This window comes from Mycteria americana, chromosome 5, assembly GCF_035582795.1.
Source record: "Mycteria americana isolate JAX WOST 10 ecotype Jacksonville Zoo and Gardens chromosome 5, USCA_MyAme_1.0, whole genome shotgun sequence".
NCBI lineage: Eukaryota > Metazoa > Chordata > Aves > Ciconiiformes > Ciconiidae > Mycteria > Mycteria americana.
The window spans coordinates 35,790,996-35,815,429 of NC_134369.1; the positions used below are offsets into that span (position 1 = coordinate 35,790,996).

The following is a 24,434-nucleotide window of genomic DNA, read 5'->3' on the forward strand; positions in this document are numbered from 1 at the left end:
GTGAGATGGACACCTTGTACTCCTGACTGTTGAAAAGGAGTTTCTGAGCCACGCAAAGAGCTCTCGCCACCCTGATCAGATGGCACTAAAGATAGGAGATAGCACTATCTGAACACATGCTCAAAATGCTTTGGAGAGAAATAGTTATATCCAAGCTGCTGCTGTAGACAGGAAGTTCTTGCTGAGATTACAATCAGCTGTGTGAATGAGCACAGAGACAGAACACATTTGGCTAGATCAGTTTTTGTTAAGACCTGTCAGTGGTACAGGAAAGGAATAAAATTGCCCTTATAATGAAAATGGTCTCATTTGAAGCTCTGTGACAAGTAGTATTTACTATGAATCCTTAATTCCTTGTGCTCGGGCTGCTACTGCAGCTCCTCTGGGATGGCATTAATGTACCATTTCACCATGGCTCCCACTTATCTCAAACAGTCTCTGCTACAAACAGGTTTTTCACCCTGACCTGTGAAATTTCTTGAATTATCTGGTAAGGGAGAGTTTCAGCCATAACACAGCAGGTCCACGATTCTGCCCAAATGTTATAATAAAATATGGGTCAACTGCGCTATACGCAGTAGTGTGAAGTATGATTTCAGGGTTTTACGGAAACTTCTTGACAGAGACCTATAAAAGTTGAGCATAGCTTCATCATTCAAGAGAAGCACACTCATCTCACGCAATCAAAATCATCAAAAGCGATTGCACAGAAAAGGCATGTATTTTTAAAAAGTTATATTTAACTAAGGTCTAGCACCAGGCAAAAACCATGAATATTTAAGAAAGTCAGACAGCAGCACATTTTAAAAAACAATGGTAATAATTAGCACACACTAGCTTATATTTTCAAAGCATTTTACAAAAACATGAATTAACTAAGCCTCACAACACCCTTGTGAGATAGGTAAGTATTATTAGTGCCATCTTAGAGACAGGGAAACAGGCGTGGAGAGAGTACAACCTGCTCACCATCACACACGTCAAATCCAGGAACAGAACACCAGATTTTCCAGTTTTCTGCCACACATGGTCTGACCTCTTAAAAGATGCTGGTCTTTAAATTTCCTCTCATCCTTTTTAAGACACCTGACCCCATTTCGGTCTGATATGAAAAGGTACCCACCAAGAACTATTCATGACAAACAAGTGGAAGTAGGAAATAACAGTTTTTATAGGCTGTGTGTTGCTGGAAGCTGTTTAAGATAAGACTTGACATGGTGCTTCCATACCACCAGAGTCAGAGTGTCACTTCTCATCAGGCACCTGCCACCAGGAAACTCACTGAGGCCTATATGAAATGCTGATACAGCTCAGAATCTGCAAACAAAGGTAAGGTTTCTTTGCCACTTCCAAACAAGGAATCTCTCTCTGGCAGGGAGTCTTCTCTGAGAAGAACTCATATGAGTACAACTGCACTGAAAGCAAAGACGTTTATCAGGAAACTCTCAAGGTGCATCTAAGGGCACAGATGTATCTGTTGGAAAACCTGGAAATGTTCATACATTGTGCTCTGTGTTAAGAGAGATGGTCTGGAGGCATCAGCCATCCTAGGGGGTAGAAAATAACTCTCCACAGTCACTTTGAGAAAACAAGTTCCCTTAGCATATCACTCTTGCACTGAACTAGTCAGTGACAGACTAGGATTAAAAATTCCAAACCACCTGAAAATTCAAGTCAACGGATTTAACTCTATAAAATGCCAAATCTGGCAGATCCACTGCTGCCTGTTTGCAAAGCCAGGCCCAGATGTTAGTGGAGACATAGAAATAAAAACAGTCCTTCCACCTTCAGTTACATATGTCCATTAGACACTATCTAGAGTCCAGGAAGTTAGTCTCACGACAGCTCGATCTGAAGATCCTCCCCATACTTTCGGATCAGCTTCATGTGGTTATGGTCCACTGACCATTGCTCTGGGAGGTGCTTGGGCTGCATGCTGTCCAAGAAATGCTGCCGCCAGCGTCTCTCCAACTGCATAAGGGAGCGCAGGCCTCCTTTAGCAAAACACTGCACCACCTTCAGTCCATGTGGCATGTAGCTCTCATTGCAGATCCTGCCAGGACACAAGCAGAGTTTATTTTCACACAAGCCCACTGTCAGACTCTAGACCTGTCTACAATGAACAGCAAGACACTGAAGATACTTTCAGCTGCAGAGTTTAATTACAGACACATGGTAAGCTAACCAGGAGGGAGAGTTTTAAGCTTTGCTTCAATGCCAGACTGCTTTCTGGAACACAGTTACACTGGGAAGCTGGTTTCTTTGAACTGAGAAAAGTGTTCTTCTTTTATAGCAATACTAAACAAAGCTCTCAAGGTCCATTACAAGCTCCTCAGGAGACAGACTGCAAATTTCTCAAGGCAAGAACCGTATGATGCTCCAGACCCCTGATCCTGCCACTAATATTCCCTGCCTGGATAGATTCTGACTGATAACACTGGCACATTACAAACAACAGTGAGCGTAACAAGGAGAAAATACTGACTTCATGCAGAGACCAGATACTAGTTAAGAAAAGATATTTGGGAAGGCGTTGAGAAAGAGGAAGAGAGGAGACTTCTGATATGACTGTCTTTCAAGTCTCCCTCCCTGATCTGTCCTTCAAAAGAAGTATAAAATAGTGGAGGGGAAGATGGAGAGCAAGAATGGAAGGAGATTGATGGAAAAGAAAGGGAGAGAGGGGAAGAAACAAGAGCTGCAGTTCACAGACCACTGCTGGGTTGAGGGGAGAAGGGGGTGAACAAAACCAAAAACACAGTAAGAAACGCAGAGTGCGCTTGTCTGCTTAGAGCCTTAGGCTACAGCGCAGATAGTTATCTTCTTCCTATCCTTGCCTTCTAGTTAAATATATCAAAGTACTATAAACCCAGACTCTGCAGGCTTATACAAATGACAAAGTTATGCTTTTAGAGGTTCGTTTTTCCTGTGCAGATCAACTCCTAGTAGTCTCAAATTCAGACACTCCTTAACTTGACACCATTATTTTAGGGAAGATACATCAATATCCCAAGGAGACCAGCAATGGGTTTTGTCTTATTTTCATTAAAAAGCTGGTGGGGAGTGGGGGAAGTCAGCATGCATGATCCTCAGCTCTGCAAATCCTGCTGGATTTTCTTTTATTTTGCTGCAGTAATATTTACCCAAGGCTCTGTGCATAGACAACTTTTTGTTGAACTTACGTGTCAACATAAATGACTAAAATGTTACATCTACTGATGGGCTATACCTGGTTTCCAGACCAGCTGCTTCCTGGAGCATTTCTGGGGTGACTACCTCTGTGTTAAAGAAGTCCTTGATGCTTTGCAGAAGTTCTGCCCTTCGGGGGTCAGGCAGGCTGTCTGCATTCAGCAGGGCTCGGGCCCCCGAGCGCACTTGCCTGCGCAGAGGGTCCTCCAGCAGACGAACACCTTCCTCGGAGCCGATGGGGGCATCAAACTCCTCAGCCAGCTGCTGCTTGAGATGGTTGTCATAGTAATTGGAGATGGCATGGCAGGACGTGCAGAGCAGGAGCACGTCATGGGAGTTGTGGTCCTTCATCTGGATGGGAAAGTGTCTTCGGTATTCGTGAGGAACAATGTTCTTCCTGGAGAAGACAAACCAGCCAGCTCATTACATTTTCCTGGAGCTGCTACTCCCCAGTTCCTCCTCTTCCTGGCCCACAAGGGGTCAACTAATACTAAAAGTCCAGGAAAACAAAGATCACCAGGTTCAGGCCCCTCAGTACAGCAACAGGTTCTGCAACTTCTTTTTATCTGTACTTCTCTCCACAGGTTTTCTGCATTTCCCTTTCTTTTCCCCCTCCAAAAATTAATTGCTTTCAATTAAAAAAAAAAAAAAAAAAAGGTGATTCATACTGTAAAGCAATGCATTATGAGAAGCATACCTCTCAGCTAAACAGCAGCAGCTGCAAAGACAAAAATCTCACCCTTTGTGATCTCATGGGCTTCAGGCTCACCCAAACCTTTCAAAAATACAAGGATTAAGTAGTGGAAGGAATAGTACAGCTATTTTCAGAAGGGGATACCATCAGAACAGTGTGTGTTGGCATACTGCTGCCCCCTGTCACTCAAACTGCAGCACATACATGTTCCATATGCTTTGTTCTCTCCAAGGACCGATACCTCCTGCCTCTGGAAGAAGAGGGAAGGTTGACCTGTTCAGTGTCAAACTTACCCAGACACATACGACTACAGAGCATTCAAATAGTGATAGGCCATCCAGGATGTGAATAAGCATGTTTCAGGCCACCGACCAAGTTTCTGGATGCCAAACTAGATGCAGACCTCAGTCCTGTTTTAAAAGATCCATTTTTCTCCTGTCCCACTAAACTCACCGGATATAGGACTCTCGCTTGCCACATACAACACACAGGTTCTCTTTGACTGTCAGATAATAATCAACTTGAGACTCGGGACGTCCTGAAGGCTCAAACCGCAGTTTCACAACAAATGGTTCTGTGCTAACTAGCTCTGAAAGGGTAAAGGCAAATAGAGAACACTCAAGACAAATTTGTATTTAAAAAACCAATGATAAAACATAGGATTCATCCTAGTGAATCCTCAACAGTATTTCCAGTAAGAAAGGATACAAAAAAATTGATGCCCAGTTATCTAAGAAACAAGACAAAAAACCCGAAAAGCTCTGTATTTCAAATACCAACAGGAAAATTGGTACGCTTACCTCCAATCCCCTTGTCCAGATACCACTGAGCCTTCTTGCGATCACAAGTGCACAGGGGCTGTCCATCTGGTGCATGCAGGAAGCAGTTGTCATACAGTGGAGATTTTCTGTGAAACGAGGGCAGCATTACAGCAACTACAATAGCATGCCAAAAAACAGAGCTCTCTGTAGCCATGAATTCCACACTGCAATTCATGCAGCCTCCTCCAAATCACACGAGTGCCCCTAAACACACACTTAAGGCTGCTAAGCACTGCACAGGCTGCTGCTAAGGGAAGCAGAACATCTAAAAACTTACCTGGGGTTCACCAACTGACTGAAAGGTATCTTTGCTCTCCTGCTGCCAATAGAATTGTAACTCTGAATCCCAGTTTTCAAGACATGCCATCAATGATGACAGCATTTAAAAAAAAAATTACATTAGAAAACAAAAGAGAAATGAAGTCAAGAAGGACGATGAGCTAAGAGTAAGCTAAAAGACAGTGTCAACTTACAGGCAAGGCAAGTTCAAGGATCAGCTGCCTAAGCCTGTATTTTGATATGTTTTATTGAGATGACTTTTCTAAAACAGTGTGAACAGCAATTACTTCATTCATCCAAGAGAAATACTACAAAAAAGCTCTTGGAGCACTGGGAACCCAAACACATGAGTCCATGGGAACAATGAAGCTGAGCTGAGACCCTCTGAAACACAGGCACCTAACCTCAGTCAGTGGCGAAAAGTCCTGCTCGAGTGGTCTCTGGTGGTTTGTGGCAGTGTGCGGAAGGGCTCCGTTTTGCAGAAAACATTTCCTTAGTCTGCCAACCTCCTTCAAACAAAACTGAAGAGCAGAGCAGGCTGGGCTCAGGGAGCACCTGGGAGGAACTGGCCAGGGATACAGACATGTCACAATACCCTGTGGAGAAGTTTCCATTCTTTCCAGCAAGATCATATAAGTAAGTACTCAACAGAGCTCTACTAGCTAAAAAGGTTGATTCACAGGCTATGTAATCTGACAAAAGGATTTCTTCAGAGGTCCATGGGGGAAAAAAACCCAACAAAACAATAACAATATAGGAGGTCCCCTTCCACTGAGCATCAGCAGTTCAGCTCAATCACCATGATAATTTGAGTACTTCCCACCTCTAAACGAATAAACACTAAAACTAAACAGGCTTAAAGAAAGGAAGAGTGGAAATGGACTTTTGAAATCACATCCAGTCTTATTACAGACCAGAGCCAGACTGCTGGAGATACTGTAAAAAACAGGGAGTCTACAGATCTCTCATGAAGTCAAGCATGGTTAAAAACAATAAACAAACAAACACAGGGAGATCTCAATTTGGCTTGGAATGCAATTTTGTTTAAATTTTAACCCTCCCATAAGGTGCAGTCCTTCTGTTTTGTATGACACAGGCTCCAACTGGAAAAAAAAAAATCTGAAGGGACTTGCTGTGTACAACACAATACTGTTAATGACTGCTAATGAAATCACTATTATTGATTGCATTAAAAGGTCTTCATTGCCAATCCAATAAACTTGAAATGGAGAAAACAAATACTAAAACAACTGGTTTTCTTTCAAAATGGTAATTACAGACAATTTTAGTTCCTACATCCATGTGATTCATTTTATCAGATTGTACCCGAACAAAACCAAACATATTAGCTCTCCATGTCTTCCACTGCACTGATCTTAAAGAGACTTCTCCAACTTGTTTTAATCTAAAAACAACTGAACTTTCATTAGCAAAAGGCTGCAAGAATTCAGGATGTGCTCCACAAAAATTGCCTGTGGGATGGGGATCCTGAATCCAGCAACAGCTGCCCCTGCAAGGCCAAAGTAGTACCATTCCCTCCTCTCTCTCCCCGGCCAACCCAGAAGTGCAGTGCTTTGATGCTGCCACAGACTGTTCCTTCCTGTGCCCGCTGGCACCTCACATAACCTCTCTCACCCCTCCTAACCTTACCTTTCAGCTCTGCTCAGTACCCTGACATCTCTGTGACCACAGTGACCTGGGGCAGCACAGTACAAACAGCAGTCCACGAGGCAGATCCTTCTCATAGGACAAGCTCTATGCAGTTGCCACCTCCTCCCTGGAGGAGACAGGGCACAGCTATTTGGGCAGTAAACGCCACCCGGGCAGCCAACCGCCTCCTGCTGGGACTCTGCTCTCCAGCTAATGCCTCCATAGGAGAAGGAAGGACAAAAGCTGAAGACAACCCCTCAACCTGCTCAGGACCTAGTACAGATCCAAGTGCTGCCCCCACTTTCAATACCACTAGAGGGAAAGGGGAAAAACAGAAACAAGATCTGGCTCCCATGACTGTAAGGTCCTGCATTTCCTTTCCTAGCTCATATTATCCACTTTGTTTAATGAGTAGAGCATGAGGCATCATTCAAAGTTTTCCATCTGCGACGCAAGGAGTAAAACGTGCTCATAGACTTACCTTGCAGAATATCCCACACCCAGAGGCTTTCGCTTCTGCCTCCGAGGATCTCTTACTTGGTGACTGCCAGAGGCCTGGCCATTCACAGAAGATTTCCGATTCTTTGTTTTCTGAGGGGAGCGTCCCTCTCCACTCTTCTCCTCTCCTGTGCTGCCACTCCTTCTTCCTCTAAATGGGATATCCACCAAGCCCCGGCATTTACCCAGTGCTTTTTCCCAAGCAGCAACAGAGTTTTCACCTTCAGATGTAGCAGGGAGGCTGGCAAATCCCAGCAAATGGAGGAACAGAGCCACTGAGACCTGGGCATCCCTAGCAGCGTAAAGAACCTGCAGAAAAGCATAGACATCGAGATACTGACAAACAGCAAACACGCCCAAACATTATTAGTCTTTAACACTTCGTACAGTAAAGCCAGAAGCTGGATTTATTTCCTTTTGAAGTTCATGCAGCAAAGTTCTGGCATTTGAGTGACACTTTCATAACATCACCACACCCCACATTTTTAGGATCAGTCAGACTTGAAATACTCATGGGTGCCCCAGGAATCACAAGGGCCTGAAAAAAATTCAGGTCAGCCAGGTCTCAAACACCCTCCTGCCCCACCAAAGCCCTCCCTAACTAAAAATAAAGCTCCCCTTTGATACACTGTCTACGAATATTCAGTGTGGTTATTTATCCTGTCACTCCCTCTACTGGTCACTGATTTTGTAGACATCTGCAGCACGACCGTAAAGAAAGTGAGCAATCTGGGAAATCATAATGGTCTAAAGATGGTGAGGAACAAGGTTTCCAGGGTCTCTCTCCTATATTGCACTGACTGCTACAGACTGGAGGAAAGAAAATAATTAAAAGCTGAGGTTTCGGGTGGACAAACGCTTCTTCAAGGGATCTTGCCTTATAGACCTTTCAGGATTAAAGGAAAACAAGGGTGAAGAATCCATGGAGAGCAACAGAAAATTATCTTCAAGGAAAAGGAGCAAAACGTGGGCACAGAGTCCGAAATTAACTTCAGACCACAGTCACACACAAGGTTTTGAGGCAAAACTTGAAGAAAGCTCAGATCTCCCTATTGTAATATCTCTTCTCTACTAAGAAGGTTGCTTTTCCTCCCAAAACGCTAAGTTGAAGTGGAAGACACACCTGATCTTGTGTCAGTTCTTCTGCCTCCCAGTTGCTGCAACGCACATGAGGAGACTTGTCAAGCGGGCAGTTCAGGACTTTTTCAGCTAAAGACTTAAGGCTAAGGCAGTTGTGAAGTAGATCCTTCCTTCAGTTTAACAAAGAAAGTGAAACAAACATATTAAGAACAAAACTATATACCCATGCAAATTTGCATGGCCTCACACACCCTGAACCTGCCAGAACACAATGTACATGATGCATGACTCCCACTCTAACAGCACACAGCTGCCTGTCAGCTTCACAGGCCCTCTCCCTCCCCTCTGCTAAACATCCTTTCAAGATTTAGTAATTATCTAGTGCCTGCAATATGCAAAACAGACACAGCTGGGAGTTGGTAACATTTAAAGCTGAAGTGTTTGGCTCTGAACTACCCACTTCTGAACTAAAGAGGTCTATCACAGAATGATGGACCACCAGCTGCAGGGATTCACGAGGAGCATGAGAGCCAGGAATGACTCAGGAATCCTGGCTACTAGAGACAATTAGTCCATCCTCATTGATAAAAAGGCACTGTCAGGTCAGCAAAGCCATGCCCCAGATCACTAACAACACACCCAGGCATACATATACTCTACGTGAAGAATATTCCCAAGTAAAACATTTTGGTTTAGGAAGAATGAAGGATGAGAAAATGGCATCATAATTGTAACCTTTTAATGGAAGTATTGTTATTAGAAGAGAAAATTAGAGATGGTGTATTTTAGTCATTTTTCAAGAAATCCTGTAATTCAACAGTTCCACTTACATGCCCCTGGCACGTTTACACCATGCTTCTAGACCACCTATTCAAACATCCGTTGACATGGTGATCATTCTCACTGCCTTACATCACTGTGCCTGGACTTCTTGCAAGCTGAAGTATGATACTTAAAAAAGTCCATATGGGTATTGCATGAGAAGACTAACAGACACAAATAGCATATGAAATCTTCATGAAGATTTCATTTCCATTAAGACCATAGAACAGAAGCATGACATGTTCTTGGGCTGCAGCTGTCAATGCCCATGCTCTAAAACCACCCTGAGAACTCCAGACCTACCTGCCTGGTATCATTCAGCATACGCAAATTACTTTTAAAGTATTTCCAACTCAAATGATGCCTCAGAGCTGCCTCTGTCTTCAGACACTCACCGCTGTCTCATGGCTAAATACCGGAGATCCACACTCCCTTTGACTGGAAGACCATAATCATGAAGTAACTTGCAAGCATCTTCCCAGCATCCTACCCCAACTTTCAACACAGCACTATCTGCCATGATGTCCAACAGGGTCTTTGGGATAGTCTGTCCACTGACAACAAGCCTGGGCAACCGAACAAGAATGCAGAGGCCACTGGAAGAAGCCATCTGTAGGAGGGATACAGGATTTGCTTTTCCCTCCACAGATACCTGAAATAAAGACAAAAATCAGAGTCTGGGTTACAGTATTATTAGCAATACTGGAGCTGCAACACATGGCAAAAGAGGCCACTGAAGACAGGAAATACCTATCTGTTTATTCAGCCAAGTATTGTTACATGTCTCTAAAACTTTACTGCAAATTATGTCATCTGTTTCACAGTATTACTGTCCCCAAGCTTCTTCCTGCCATACTCCTACAACAGAAACTTTCCTCCTTTCACCCTTCCCTCTCATAGCTAAGCTGGCGGAAGAAATCAGACACATTTCTTAATCCACATCAGCACAAAGCCACCCACTACATAAACTTTTATGGCAAACACATTGTTTAACTGTGGCTTATACTAATGACTGTGGGGTGAATAGATTTCCAGCAAAAATAATGGCAAAGCCAGGCTTTATAAATGACTCAAAGCCTGTTTGGAGAGTTCACACGGGCAAATGTACAAGCAGAAGAGGAACTTTGCTTTCTGGTAGTCCCAGTGAGTTATATCTACATATCAGTATTATCCTCCTTTTTGGATTTATTATTCTTAAGAAATTGTTTCTTAAGTATGTAGCTGGATTTAAAACAGTGTAAACCCAAGCTACTTCTAGTAAATCACCTTTAAAGAGATATTATACAAAACATAATGTTATATTTAGCCATACAATTATGTACTATGTTTAGTATAGTTGATTTATCACAGGAGTTCAGTAAACGAATACAACTAGTGAATTAAAAACTTATGGTCAGCACACTTCAACGTGAGAACAATCACAATTAGCAGCTCCTTCACTGCTGTCATGACAGATAATCACACAGGCAGTTTCAATAGTCAGTCCTGTTGTATCCATTTAAGCAAAGGAATCACTCCACCCTCCATGATTTCCCATTGCAATTCGCAATGTAAAGGAGAGGCGCTTCTTGATCACTCACCCACTCACAATCAATTCCAAGCACTGGCCACTTCTCCAGCTCCTTCTTCAGCAAAGGTTCAACACGATCCCATTCCTCCTGCTCTGAAACTATCACTATGTCTGCACCAAGGGTCCTCTCTACCCAGGAAAAGGTGGGAGATCTGAAGAAGGAAAGCACCTCCTTATCCTCTGCCTTAATCAGTTTCTCATCTCCTGAGTGTATAACTGCTTCCTCTCGCTGACTACTACAGCATGCTTTTCCTTTCCGACGCTGGGTTGCTTTCCACAAAACCAGGCCCCCCACTGCAATACCCAGCAGGGTCGCCAAAGTAATTGTCACTGCTGTTTGCTTGGGCATTTTTTTATCCCCCTTTTCCCCCCTTCACTTCACGCACTCAAAACGGCATTGTAGGATTTTATCATGGCCTGCAAAGAAAAATGAGAGAGATGGAAATTAAAAACAACTTAATGAAATGTGTTTAGAGGTATTAAATACACCCATTGGTATCATAACAAGGTTCTAGCCACAACTTGCGATCCTGACAGAAAAAGGACCGGGTCCCACTTTTGATAGACTGGGGGTCAGGGGACAGACTGCTGCAGTGGTGGATTGGGCAGTAACAGGAGACTGAATGCTGCTGTTGATCACACTACCAAAACCTGAAAGGGAATCCCTTGATTTATACTGGTGCAACTGGATGCTTCCACAAACTCTGATATTCCAAAAATAAACTAGTCGGGGCTATTATCAACATCTTTTAGCTCAGTTTGGAAGTAGATCAACCTAAACAAGGACAAGATGAAATTAGTGCAGAATAAGCATGTCCATTCATGCATTAGTAAATAATAGGCATTGTCCGTTACATTCACATCTGTACTAAGGTCAAACGGCTCTTCAGGCATTGAAAAGCCCTAAAGAAGCAGCGTCTATTTACAACATAGCTTTCCTTCCATCATACAAAAGCTTAGCTCCCCTTCAGTAAACTGAACTCAATCCTGCCCCTGCATCCCCATCTCCCCAACCCACTGCGTTATTTTTAAAGGTCTGCCCTTACGCGCTCTTCGACACAAGCAGAAGCTGCGGTGTGGGTACTACAGCCCTGCACAACTGCTAACAGCATTCAGAGCAGGGGCACGGACGCCTGCCTGAACGCTGGTGAAGGGACAGGCAATGTACTCTCACTTCTCAAACTGAGCGAGGAGGCTGACAGCAATGAGGGCCGCCCGCACCTCGGGCCTCTCCCCGCGCTCCAACGGCTGCTAACCTCTTTGGGAACCGGGGGATGCAGGTGCAGACCGCGGCCCTGTGACCCCGCTTCTGCGGATCCACCCATCCCGCCCCGGCAGGAAAAGCCCCGATGAGACCCACCGCCCCCTGCTCAGCCCCAGCGCGGTGCGCGGGGATGCCCGCCGGGCCGAGGAGGTCCGGGCCGCCCGCCATGGGGCCGCCCGCCAGGGGAGGCGCGCGGCCGGCAGCGGCCCCGGGGGCAGCGGCGCACCGCGGGCCGAGGGCGGCGCGGGGGGGCCGGCCGGGGACCCGTGGCCTGGCCGCCGCAGGGCCCCGAAGAGCGCAGACAGCGCTACTCTGAGCCGCCCCGCAGGCCCGGCGGGACGGGGGCAGTTTGGGGCGGGCCGCAGCTCCCTCAGTACCAGGGCGAAGGCGGAAGGCGCTGCCCGTTTTAGGCTTGGCCGGGGCTTTACCGGGAAGAGGCCCGGGTGCCGCCCCCGCGGGGACCGAGCAGGCGGGAGGCGCCCAGGGCCCGGCCAGGGAGGCCGCGGGCCCACCGGCCTGCGCAGCCAGGGCACCTGCCGGCACGGCCCGCCCGCGGGATGCGCGCAGCAACATCTCCCGGCCCCTGCCCTGCCCTCCCGGCCCCTGCCGCGCCGCCACCCGGCCCACGGGCGTCCCGCCGGGGCGCCCACCTGCCCGCCCGCTACCTGCGTCTCTGCGGAACGGTTGTCTGCGGCAGCAGGAACCCCCCGCGGGGTAGTCGCCGCGCACACCGGGAGGCTTAGAGTGGCGGACGCTTCCTCTTTCCCGGCAATGCGAGCGGGAGGCGGGCGCCGCCATGTTGTACGGCAGCTGCTGGCCGAGCAGCTGAGGCGGGGCGCGGGGCTCTCGGTACCGGTCCGGCCTTGCTGCCGTGCCCGGATTCTCCGCGGGAAGCGTGTGCTGCCGCCTCGGTCATTTAGGGCCCCCGGTCGTACCCGCGGAGCGCCTGCGTGGTTGTCCCGCCGCTCCTGGGGCGGCAGGACCCCGCCGGGGGCTCGGGCACTGTGCTCGGGGCGGCGGCCCAGGACGGGCCCGGTGCTCGCAGCTCCGCGCGGGAGCTGGCCGGGTTACGGTGACCACGGCTGAGTCCCTGAACAGGGGTTAGGATGCCTTCAACCGGGGGATACCACTTCAAAGAATAATACTGTGGTATCAAGCATTAATAAAATATTGAAAAGCGAGCTCCTTTTAGAAGACGCTCGAAGTGAAAAGAGAGGCTTGCTGTTGGCAATTAGGAAGGCTTGATGAGCAAGCTGTAGCCGGGCTGTGGAAGCCACCCGCACCCGGGCAGTGCCGTGAAGCGGACGGGCAGAAGGAAGTCCTGCGGGGCAGGCAGCGGGGTTGCCCGCGGGGAGCAGCCGCCCTGCCCGCTCCTCGGGCAGGAGCGGGACCCCAGGGGGGCGGCCAGAGCTCCCAGCGCTGCGGAAGCGAAGCGGGGCCAGGGAACAGAGGCAGCAGGGAGAGCGGAAGGTAAAGAGCAAAGGCAGACCGGACAATAAAAGGCAAATCGTAGCCATCTCCAAAGTGGCAAACTGGGAGAAAACAGAGGGACGAATCAAGTGGAAGGGATTAAGAGTTTAACAGAGGAATAATTATGGCAAAGCTTGCGTGTGGGGAACAAATATGAGCATTAGAACTATGACACCGCAGCACACAGACAACAACTACACAGCCAGCTGCTGCGTTCGGCGTACCATCATCAAGTCTTGAGGCCAAGATTGTCAAAAAGCAAACAAGTTTCCAGCCCAAATTCCATTGCACCTGAAAGGGATCTGAGCAGCCAATTCTTTCCAATTCCTTTGCAATTCCCAATTTTTGAGCTGTTAGAATCCCAGCTAGTTGCATATTTGAAGGAGACACTGAAACCACAGGAAATATTGCTTTAAATTGTTCTGACAATTTGACAGTCAGCATCAAATTTCATTTTGTTTTGACTTTGCCACTTGTAATGTAATCATCAGGGTAAGAGGATCGCCCTAGCAGAGACTTGGCATTGAGCAGACAGATTGTCCAAGGGGTGCAACAAAGCAGCTAATGGCTGTCATCAGGGAAAAATCTCTATAGAAGCAGTATTTTTAATGTCTGTAGGTGAATGCTCACTTCCCCCTCCCCCCCCCCTTTTTTTTTAACGCGGGAATGAGGTAGGAACTAATTGATAGCAAATAAGGAACACAGTTGGTTTCCAGAAGAACGCTTCTCTAAGCACGTAAGGCCCCCTCCCTATCAGAAATAAGATGACCAGGCCATTAAAGCTTAAACAATTTGTTTTCCATTGACTTGTATTGACTGTATTTTGAACATATAAATGTTTTATACCTGAGAGTTACAGCTTCTGTATAAGTCTTTCTGCAAAGACCCTCGATCTTGCTCTACAGTGAGGAAATTTTTATCCATTTTTGTATTTATCCACTGGGGGTTACAAAGCATTGCAGTCTCACACACTGCAATAACTCGCACATCTTGTCTCTGGTTCATTCTCCTCTACAGGGAAGGTCTGCGTCTCCCTTACAGTCACAACCCGGCCACAGCTTCTCCATCCATCCCCTACAGTCTGATGCACCAGACACAGCTGACCAGTTGAAATGGAGGTTCACTGGGCAGGAGCCAGTGCTGCTCTGAAGCTCATCACATGACTCATGCTCAGGAGAAAAGTGCATCACATGCATGCTCAGAAGAAAAAGCTGGAGGGGTCTGGCTATAACAGCTCCCACAGTCAGATGGGCACGTTCTCCCTCCTTCTCTCCCTCCCTCCCACCTCCCTTCACACCCCCCAATGTATATTGCTTTGTTTTACATGGTCATTGTAATCTAGCATAAACCTGGAAGGTTAGTCCCACATTTCCTGTTCGACCTGATTGACTGCTCGTTCCCTGCTCCCTTGCTCCAGCACCAGCATTTCTGTAATGACAGGGTCAGAGAATCAGGGACTGATCCAGCTGTAAACTAGTTCAAGGAAAAAAAGTTAACATCTGGGGACATGACAGACTTATTTCAAGGCCCAAGTGACTGGAAGAAGACCCAAGAAGCCGATGTGGCTGGGCTCCGGCTGCCCTGTTAGGGGGTAGCCAAGGCATTTGTAAGAGAACTCTGTCAGAGCTCAAGATGAGCTCAGAACAGTGACCAAATCTGAACAAATCTGCAAAGTTTGTTCGTAGCTGGACCCATTTGTAATAAACTGGCATCCGCCCAGAAATCTGAAATAGGGCAGTTTTTCCTTTTACAAATTGTTTATTTTAGTTTCTAAGGTAATAGGCGTTTAGTGTAAAATTACAAGAGAGAAAAACAGTAAAATACCTCAGCATTTATTACACACTGAAAGTCTCACAGAGAAGATGCTATATGATCGAACCCACAAGTCTAGCTTTTCTACAATAACAGGATTGTATCCTTGGCTGCATTTAAAGCCTTTATTTTTCACGGCATCACTGACATAAACAGAGTCCTGTAAACGACAAGTCTCTTTAACAGCTTGTCTTACTACCTACATAGCCATTTATTCAAGTATAAAGGTTAAATTAAAAATAAATGAAAGCAATTGATGCATGAGTGCACTCTGGCAAAAAAACAAGTTCCCAAAGCCTGATGGGGACATTGCTGAAGATGAGAAGGTAACCAAGTGAGTAAACACCAACTGCTGGCTTAGCCTTACTTATGAGAAATCTGTTGCAGCAGGTACCTGGAAGCCTTTACATGGTAAACAGCAAGATTAACTTTTCTTTCTGTCTCTGTAGCCTGATCTGAGATCTCTGCAGAGGTCTCTGTCCAAAGACTGATTTTTAGCCTGATTTCCTAAGGAAAGAAGGCTTATGCAATTACACTGTCTGTTGGTGTTTCTGCCTGTGGGTCTCCTCTCTTCCCCCCTTTTCCTTGCCAAAAAGGCATGTTTAAGCCATTGCCCAATTCCATCTAAATTTGTACAAAGGTAACTTCTGTGAAATGCAAAGCCAAATTGATGAAATGGACCCTAATAAAGCTGTCACTCATAAAGTGGCAAGCGTGTGCAGACACTGCTTATATATATAAGAGAATCCACACAGCAGTGCCACATCAGGACAAGTCCATAGGAAACCAGGCTTCACTTGTTCTGCTGATCACAGGAAAAAAAATTATTTTTATAATCACATTAGCTCATCTTTTAACAGTGAGAAGACTAGGGCAAATGACTCAGTGTTCAAAGGAAAAATCAATGATCATGGAATATCAAAGGAAAGAGGCTCCAGTCAAGACTTAAATTGCTGTTAGCAGACAATGAGCAGACAGCTGCGTGTAGTCCCCACTAGCTCATTAATAACACTCCATTTGGGGCCCCATCCCAAGCTACAGAAGAAAGCCAATCTAGCATTTCAACTCCTGGTGTGATTTATCTTCCTTGTGTCGATGCTAGTAACCCCATGACTACATATTCAAACAAGTCATTCTGAGCAAGGTTTGTTTTAACAAACAGGGCTGATACCAGGGAGACAGTAGGACCGTTTCTTTCATCAAAAAGTCAGAATGAGATCAATCAACTGTGAAACCACATCCTAAAGGTGGAGTTTCACACTGCAACAAGGTGGACAGAAGGTTTAGCTCCTGTTGAAAAGGCAATTCTGCTTCCCCCTTCTACCTGTAGACATTCTTAGAATCATTTAGATTGGAAAAGACCTTTAAGATCATCAACTCCAACCATAAACCTAACACTGCCAAGTCCACCACTAAGCCATGTCCTTAAGTGCCACATCTACATGTCTTTTAAATACCTCCAAGGATGGTGACTCAACCACTTCCCTGGGCAGCCTGTTCCAATGCTTCATAAAACTTTCGGTGAAGAAATTGTTCCTAATATCCAATCTAAACCTCCCCTGGCGCAACTTGAGGCCATTTCCTCTCATCCTATCACTTGTTACCTGGGAGAAGAGGCTGACCCCCACCTCTCTACAACCTCCTTTCAGGTAGTTGTAGAGAGCAATAAGGTTTCCCCTCAGCCTCCTTTTCTCCAGGTTAAACAACCCCAGTTACCTCAGCCACTCCTCATAAGACTTGTGCTCTAGACCCTTCACCAGCTTCGTTGCCCTTCTCTGGACACGCTCCAGCACCTGCATGTCCTTCTTGTAGTGAGGGGCCCAAAACTGAACACAGTGTTTAAGGTGTGGCCTCACCAGTGCTGAGTACAGGGGCACGATCACTTCCCTAGTCCTGCTGGCCACGCTATTTCCGATACAAGCCAGGATGCTATTGGCTTTCTTGGCCACCTGGGCACACTGCTGGCTCATAATTCAGCCGGCTGTCGACCAACACTCCCAGGTCCTTTTCCACCAGGCAGCTTTCCAGCCACTCTTCCCCAAGCCTGTAGCGTTGCATGGGTTGTTGTGACTCAAGTGCAGGACCCGGCACTGGACCTTGTTGAACCTCATACAGTTGAGCCTCAGCCCATCGATCCAGCCTGTCCAGATCCCTCTGTAGAGCCTTCCTACCCTCAAGCAGATCAACACTCCTGCCCACCTTGGTGTTGTCTGCAAACTTACTGAGGGTGCACTCAATTCCCTTGTCCAGATCATTGATAAAGATATTAAACAGAACTGGCCCCAGTGCTGAGCCCTGGGGAACACCGCTTGTGACCAGCTGCCAAATGGAGTTAATTCCATTCACCACCACTCTTCGGGCCTGGCCACCCAGACAGTTTTTTTACTCAGTGAAGAGTACCCCCGTCCAAGCCATGAGCAGCCTGTTTCTCCAGGAGAATGCTGTGGGAAACGGTGTCAAAGGCTTTACTAAAATCTAGGTAGACTGCCCAGAATTACCCTGATTCTACTGCCTCACTTCTGCAAACACTGGTGCCAGTTTGATTCGAGGAATTAAGCGAGCAGAAGGCTAGCACAGCGAAAAATAGAGTTTTCTTCTGGTTTAACTCCTTGAATTAGCTCACCATAGAGCCAGATCTCCATGAAACTACATCCTAAGCCAAAAGATGAATCAGCGGTAACTCACTGCAGGGATCTGCCAGAGTTTGCAGGTTTTGCAAAGAATCTGAAAAAACTGCTCTCAGAGGTGTGAGCTGCCAGATTGATCCCATGAGGATGAGCTGTATTAACATTCATCATCATCAACATATTTCTTCATTAATCACCAGCTCTTTCATTGCTTATGTAGGTATAGAGAGGAATTTCACAATTCCGTTTCTTGAAGAGCTGCTTCACTTACCCCAGTGGTTGAATTCCAGAAGGCACACTAAGTTGGCCTCACAGTTCATGGCTGCTGAGAAGGTGATATCCCCCATCTCCCAAAACTCCACTCCCAGCTGGGCACTCCTGACTAGCCTCTGCTGATTTTGGCATTCATTGGGACACTTCCATGAGCCAAATTAACTCAGTAAAACCGCAGACAAGCAGGTCCAGTGAATAGCAGCATCAGCACAAAGAAACACATAGCCACAAAAAAGAAAGCCACCTTTCAGTGGCCGTAAGTCATTAGATTGGCTCAGCTGCATGTTAAAGCTACATCTTTAGCTGAACAGCCCCAAGGGGAGATGTGTGAGAGAACAATGCTTGTTCTTCCCACCTTTCTGGTCTGTGAAATTAGTAAGCAAAGGGAGAAAAGCCCAGAAGCCATCTACTTTCCACTAGAGGGAATAAATTCCACAAGCAAAATTATTTTTAAAAAATGATATGGCTAAAATATGACATAGTCTTCTTGGTTTACCCACCTTTTGTTTCTATTTCTCCTCAAAAATAAAAAAAATTGTATACATAAACAAATGAATAAAAGCCTTGACTCAGCCTCACTTTCCTCTCTAATAACTGTGCTCTCTCTTTCACTTCTAGACTCACTCCATAGACATCTAACTATCAGTGTCCAAACTTCGCCGTTTCCACTCTGGATTAACCAAAGCCATTCAAAGGTTCAACAGAGCTCAAAAAATGTATTTAAACCTCATCCTCTCTGACCTGACACAATCAACCATGCTTCACTTAAGATCTTTTCCTTTTATCTATTTAAGCCTTCCTTTCAAGTGTTCTTTGACAGACTCTCACAGAGCTGTATCCTTGGTCTTCTCCTTTTATTCTCCCACATTATCACCGAGTTATCTCATCTGAAATACAAATACAACTAACATCTCTCTGCAGATGATTTACAGATCTGCTCCTTTTCCCAGAGCTATCTCCCTCTATCCAAACTCAAATCATAGGCTTTTTCTCTCTTCTGTGGATGACTAGCAGGAAGTTAAAGCTCAGCAGAGCTAGGACATGGTTCTGTCTCTTCCCTGAAAGACCTTTTATTACCTTCTTTGTGCATGTCTGTCGATAACATCACCAGTCTACCTGCCACTCAAGCTTGTATGACAACTGTCAGCTCTGACTGAAACCTCTTTGTAGATCCTAGCACCCAGGGTACATCTAAATTTTAGACTTCTTCTATATGGCATCTCTAAGACAAGGTCCTTTGATCCATCTGTAGAACTAAGACTCTTGTTTAGGTCTCTTGCTTCCATACCTAGGCTGCCCCAATACCTCTCCCTCCAGCATAAACCAATGCAGCCATTACCTGCTGTAAATGCCATGATGTCACAATACCATAAAGCTAACCGTAGGCCTCCTATTAATGATCAAATATGCCACAGCCATCAAATGGAACCCACTAATACAATTTAACTCATTCTGCCAATTCAAATTTGTTCAGAAAAAATGTTGAAGGGATAATTTTGTACCAGCAGACCTTAAAACTAGACCAGGTGTTGTCAGTCCTTCCAGAGGCAGAACAAAAACTCTGTAGCACGGGCAGAAGCTAATGTGAGAGCAGTGTGACGCCATGGCCATACCTGATCCAGATCAATTTAGTACTGCTGGGAGACTAGGCTGTGCACAGCCCTGGAATTAGCAACTCTGAAACCGCAACCCAAGATTGTTTATGTAGATCATTACTCTGACCACATCACTTCTCTGAAGCATTCTGCTAGTTCCCTCTTCTGTATTGCATCAAACACTATTTACTCATCTTCATTTCCAAGAGCATCTACAGAAAGGCACCGCCCTGTTCATTATGTCCCATTTCCTTTCCAGATGACTCCTCCTCTCTGTTGCCCACTTGTTGAAATTCCAATCAAAACATTTTTTTGTGCTTTACTTCATGCTGCTTTTGAGGCATGGAGGAGACTATAAACATCCTACAGAATTAAGCTGCTCAAGCAGTGCGTACAAACAGACCCTGACTTACTCTGTCCTTTGAGTCTGGCCAGACTCAATCCACATGTCTGTGACATTCAAACAGCCTCAGTACAGCACCCTGCATGCTAAGCTAACATGCCCAACAGAACAGTAACTTGATGAGGTTCAATCTGTTTGACTAAGTACTGTCCATGCCTCAACTTCATTTCAAGCTGCGGAAGGTTCTTATTAAGCAGAAAAAGATGCTTCACTGATGCTACTTCAGCATGACTCAGGCCAATAGTGTCTGTGTTTTGAAGAGATTACAGCACTCTGGCATTATTAACACAGTAACAAGTTATTCTCAAAGGAAAATGTTACCAGTATAGGTCATGATAATTTCCTTAGGTGTTATATCTTTTCAAAATTAATTCAACAAAGGAATTGGAGAGCAAAAAGAATGCTCACCAACACTTTTTTTTTTAACCTATATGGTCATGTGAGAGAATATTGCATTTAGCAGAAAAGGTTGGCAGTCTTCTATTATTTTTCTTTCAAATTCTGACAACATGGTATCTTCTTTCTGACTGCTTACAAATGTGATTTAAAAAAACCTCAGTTAAATCTTTCCTGAAAATCCTGGGACTGGGGGTTTAGGAAATAATTTTATTTTTATTTGTCTATGTAAATACACAGCTTTCCTAGAGACTGGATCCAGAACATGGAGAAAAAGCACCGAAGATTTTATTGTCTTGCATTTCAAACGGAAGGCTCCTACACCTATTTATTTCAATACAGAAACCAAAGATATCCAACCTGAACAATACTTTAGGAAAGAGGAGGAAATGAACCACATGTGACGAAAGTGACAGCCACAGTGTTCAAGGCCAGGTTGGATGGGGCTTTGAGCAGCCTGAGGTATCCCTGCCCATGGCAGGGGGGTTGCGACTAGATGATCTTTAAGGTCCCTTCCAACCCAAACCATTCTATGATTCTTTGATTCTCTGATTCTGTAATGTATTTCTGGAAGGCTCTCAGATCATATGGTGGTGTGAACTGTATGAAAATTATAGAGGAAAGAATGGAATACAAACTGATGGAGTCAGTTTAGAGTCTATAGGTAGAAAAATGTAATGCTACTTACCTATGTTGGGAATTCAGAAGTGAGCAACAGTTTCAGATATAATTGTAACAACACAGAATTTGATGGCATGCAAGCAAAAGAGCTATAAAATATGATTTATACCAGTGCAATTTACCTGTGTTTGCAGCTAAGGTAATAAACACAAATCATGATGGACAGGGTCTTTGCCTCTCTATACTGAGGCTTGCTAGGCATGTTACATAGCAATAGTTGGCCATCAACAACTGTAACTAGAAAAAAATCTTCATATAGCCCAGATGCAGAAGAGGTTAAATGTTCTTGGTTTTCACTTCAATTTTAACATTGTTAATTATCATTCTAACAGAAAACAGTTAACAGACTGTGCTTGGATATTCCTCTCAAATTATTATTATACCTTTAATTAAGTTCTGAAATTTATTCTTATTGATAACACATATGGAAAAAAGTTATATACAAAGCTGAAATGTAAGAAATGTTCTTACTTTTTTTTTTGGCATTTTCTTACATTCTTTTTATTCTGATTAGAAGTGAAAAGTTTGTTATGTTCTTTTGTTATATGTTAAAAGTAAGGCTATAGTGTTGTTGACTAAGAAGCATGTTTTATAGGATTTCATGTTCTTTCTATAATCTTAGCCAAGAAGAATCCCAAAGCACTTAACTGACTTTCTATAATGAAATAATTTCAATTTCTACTGAAAAGCTGTCACGGAAACATGGCAGCAGTCTAACTACCCGGTAACGTTGCCACACCACAGTTTATGTCAGGAAGGATTTTTTTTGTTTGCTTGTTTTAAAGTTTGAAGACTCCTAATTCCTAGCAGATACAGTTCCACACAGAGAAGGCCAGGACTGTCAGGCTAATTCCTCACTTTCTGAAAACTGTATCTTCCCTAGGTACTGGTGCGAGTTCACCTGCACCTGTGGGGAGATACAGACCAGAAAGTTTCAAGCTGCAGGTCTGGGACCACTCACCTTGTACACAGGGAGCATGTGGTCAGGCACCACGAGGTGGGACTGGGGCTACATGCTGCACCTCATGGCCGTTACTCTTAAAATGACGCTCCTGTGTCTTACACAGCATCAGGCGTTGCACATGAGGGACAGGGTCCTGTGAAAGACAAAAGATGTTTTTTGCCACAAACACATAGGTTAGGGTGTCGTAAAATGGTGAAGGACAACACTGATCAGTTCCACCTGTTCAGCTGGCTGCCTTTTGGGGTTTTGTTGATACTGAAGGGTAAGAGAAGAAAATTAATCTGTATTTCCAACAGTCTTCCAGGGCTACTGACAGGTCTACTTACTCACTTGAGAAGGGGCAACCCTCCTATTTTCAGTGTTGCTCAGGTAGGAGCAGGAGAGAGCAAGCAATAAAACCTCAGAGAGCCCCATAAAAACTGTCTTAAAGAAAAAAAAATCAAGAAAATTCTAAAGACATAGTATTTGGAAATCCTACAGAAGTCGCTCACCACTGACGGAGGGCAAACCCCCCTGCCGACAGCATGCACTTGGGGCGGTTTTTTTCCTCATCCTCCCTCCGGCGATGTGTCCGCAGGACCCCGCGGGGCACCCCTCGCACCCCACGGCGGGCCGGCCGTGGCTCCGGAGAGGTCCTTTCCCATTCCCCTCAATCGGGGACGACGCCCGCTGGCGGCGGCAGCACCTGCCCGCCCGCCCGCCGCCCCCTCCGAGCCGGCCGCGGGGCCGCTGGCGGCGGCAAGCCCCTCAGGCGGGCCGGGCCGGGCCGGGCCGCCCCGCAGGCAGCGCAAGGCGGCCGCGAGCAGCAGCGGCGGGAAACGTCCTCCCGCAGGTCCTCGGAGTTGCGAATTTCTCCGTCCCCCCGCGCCGTTACAGGAGCGAGTTAAAAAGCGGCGGCAGCGCGACGTTAGAGCCGGGCCGGCAGCGGCGGGGAGGCGCGGGCTGCAGCTGAGGATCAGCTGCTGAGGGGAGCGGGGAGGAGCCAGCGGGATCAGGAAGCGGCGGAGTGTCTAACACCTCTCTGCCATGGCTGGCTAAAGAAAAATCATCATAACCATAACAAGGGGGGAAGCGGGGGAGGGGAGGCGGCGGCGGGGGAAGGGGCGGCGGGGGAAGGAGCGGCGGGGAGCGGCGCAGGCGGCAGCATGAAGAGGAGAGGCGGCCGGGGGGGCAGCATGCGGTCGGTGGTGGGGTTCCTGTCCCAGCGGGGCTTGGAGGGGGACCCCCTGCTCACCCAGGACTTCCAGCGGAGACGCCTGCGGGGCTGCAGGAACCTCTACAAGAAGGACCTCCTGGGCCACTTCGGCTGTGTCAATGCCATTGAATTCTCCAACAATGGAGGCCAGTGGCTGGTCTCAGGTAACGCGAACGCTCCCCGTCCCTCGCCCCCTCCCGCCACCCCCTCCCCAGAAAGCATCTTCCTCCTCCTCCTCTTCGGCCGCCTCCCCCGCGGCCCGGGGGGAGGGGAGCCGCGGCGGCGGCGCTCAGAGTCATTTCTCAAACCCACCGGCGCCCGGGAATAATGTTTCCCAAGTAGAGATCTAAAATGGTTGACAGGTTTTAAATTCTACTATTATTGGGGGGGGGAGCCCTGGACAAAGTTTTTACGAGAGTGTTTCCAGGGCGGGGGTGTGTGTGTGTGTGGAAGCTGGGGGTGCCCCTTTATTTGCTGGCTCGCCTGTTTTGCCCCTTAAAAGGGGATTTTCTTATTTTTGGGGGGACGACGACGGAGGAGAAACAAACTCGCGGCGTGCATTGTGGGCGCCGGGTGACATTTGTCAGCGCCGTGCCCCTGGACGGGCGGGGGTCAGCGGTCGCTGCCGGGGGGCGGGCGGCGGGCAGGAGTTTGGCCGGGGGGGGCTGCAGTCCCGCTCGGTGTCGGGCGGGGAACCGGGTCGGTTTAATTTAGGGACTGGTCACTTTGGGACCACCACCCCCCCATCTTCTTTTGGGGGAGGGGAGTAGGGTTTTGTTTTGTTCCTCCTTCCTCCCCTTGCAGGGCGCGTTTGGGGGGGGGGGGGGGGATTATTTTCGTGGTGATGTTTCTTGGGTTCACGTCCCCCCCGTGGCCAGCCCGGGGCTGAGGGAGCCATGGGGGTGGGGGGATGCTGTCAGGTAGGAGGGAGGCGAGGGCTTGACATCAGCTGCGACACCGAGGACGGGGAAAGGCTCTGCACCCCCTTCCCCCCGCCGGGGAGGGGCTGCGGGGCTCGGCTGCCCGCCTGCCCCCACCCCAGCAGCGCTTGGCGCAGGTGCCTCTTCCTCCTTCCCCGCCTCCGGGGTCGGAGGGGCGGTGGGGGAAGGAGGCAACTTCAGGCCGGGGCCTGGCCGGGCGCTGCAGGCCGCGCT

At 46.9% G+C, this 24,434-nt stretch overlaps 2 protein-coding genes across 14 annotated transcripts in view; one reads left to right on the forward strand and one right to left on the reverse strand.

Moving 5' to 3' along the window:
* Positions 1 to 718: 718 nt before the first annotated feature.
* EXD2 (exonuclease 3'-5' domain containing 2) lies at positions 719 to 23,028 on the reverse strand. 10 transcript variants are annotated; one of them, XM_075502936.1, is made up of 10 exons: positions 22,305 to 23,028; positions 22,083 to 22,218; positions 10,611 to 11,017; positions 9,426 to 9,682; positions 8,252 to 8,378; positions 7,112 to 7,437; positions 4,681 to 4,787; positions 4,334 to 4,469; positions 3,227 to 3,583; positions 719 to 2,053 (listed from the first exon to the last, which is right to left on the reverse strand). In XM_075502936.1, the coding sequence occupies exons 3-10, from the start codon at positions 10,947 to 10,949 to the stop codon at positions 1,837 to 1,839; spliced, it is 1,866 nt and encodes a 621-aa protein (XP_075359051.1). In that variant the 5' UTR covers positions 10,950 to 11,017; positions 22,083 to 22,218; positions 22,305 to 23,028; the 3' UTR covers positions 719 to 1,836. The 10 variants fall into 10 exon arrangements, with proteins under 10 accessions (XP_075359051.1, XP_075359055.1, XP_075359053.1 ...); XM_075502940.1 differs by having other exon boundaries at positions 10,611 to 10,752; positions 22,305 to 23,025; XM_075502938.1 differs by lacking the exons at positions 22,083 to 22,218; positions 22,305 to 23,028 and adding an exon at positions 12,530 to 12,902 and having other exon boundaries at positions 10,611 to 10,752; positions 10,987 to 11,017.
* Positions 22,202 to 24,434, forward strand: part of DCAF5 (DDB1 and CUL4 associated factor 5) — a 77,791-nt gene continuing 75,558 nt past the window's right edge. The window contains exons 1-2 of one of the 4 annotated variants that reach the window (XM_075502930.1): positions 22,202 to 22,220; positions 23,324 to 23,444. Coding sequence is in view for 1 of the 4 variants with exons in the window: in XM_075502929.1 (XP_075359044.1) it covers positions 23,231 to 23,444 (214 nt within the window). In the remaining 3 variants the exon portion in view is untranslated. Of the gene's footprint in view, positions 22,221 to 23,211; positions 23,445 to 23,567; positions 23,643 to 24,434 lie in introns of those variants that run through there. The other 3 variants (XM_075502929.1, XM_075502931.1, XM_075502932.1) reach the window with 3 other exon arrangements.

Coding starts and splice junctions, on each gene's coding strand:
- EXD2 (XM_075502936.1), bottom strand. CDS start 10,949: ATGCCCAAGCAAACAGCAGTGACAATTACTTTGGCGACCCTGCTGGGT. Junction 7,438..8,251: donor AAGAACTGACACAAGATCAG/GTGTGTCTTCCA, acceptor GCTTTTCTGCAG/GTTCTTTACGCTGCTAGGGA. Junction 4,470..4,680: donor TCTGGACAAGGGGATTGGAG/GTAAGCGTACCA, acceptor TTACCCTTTCAG/AGCTAGTTAGCACAGAACCA.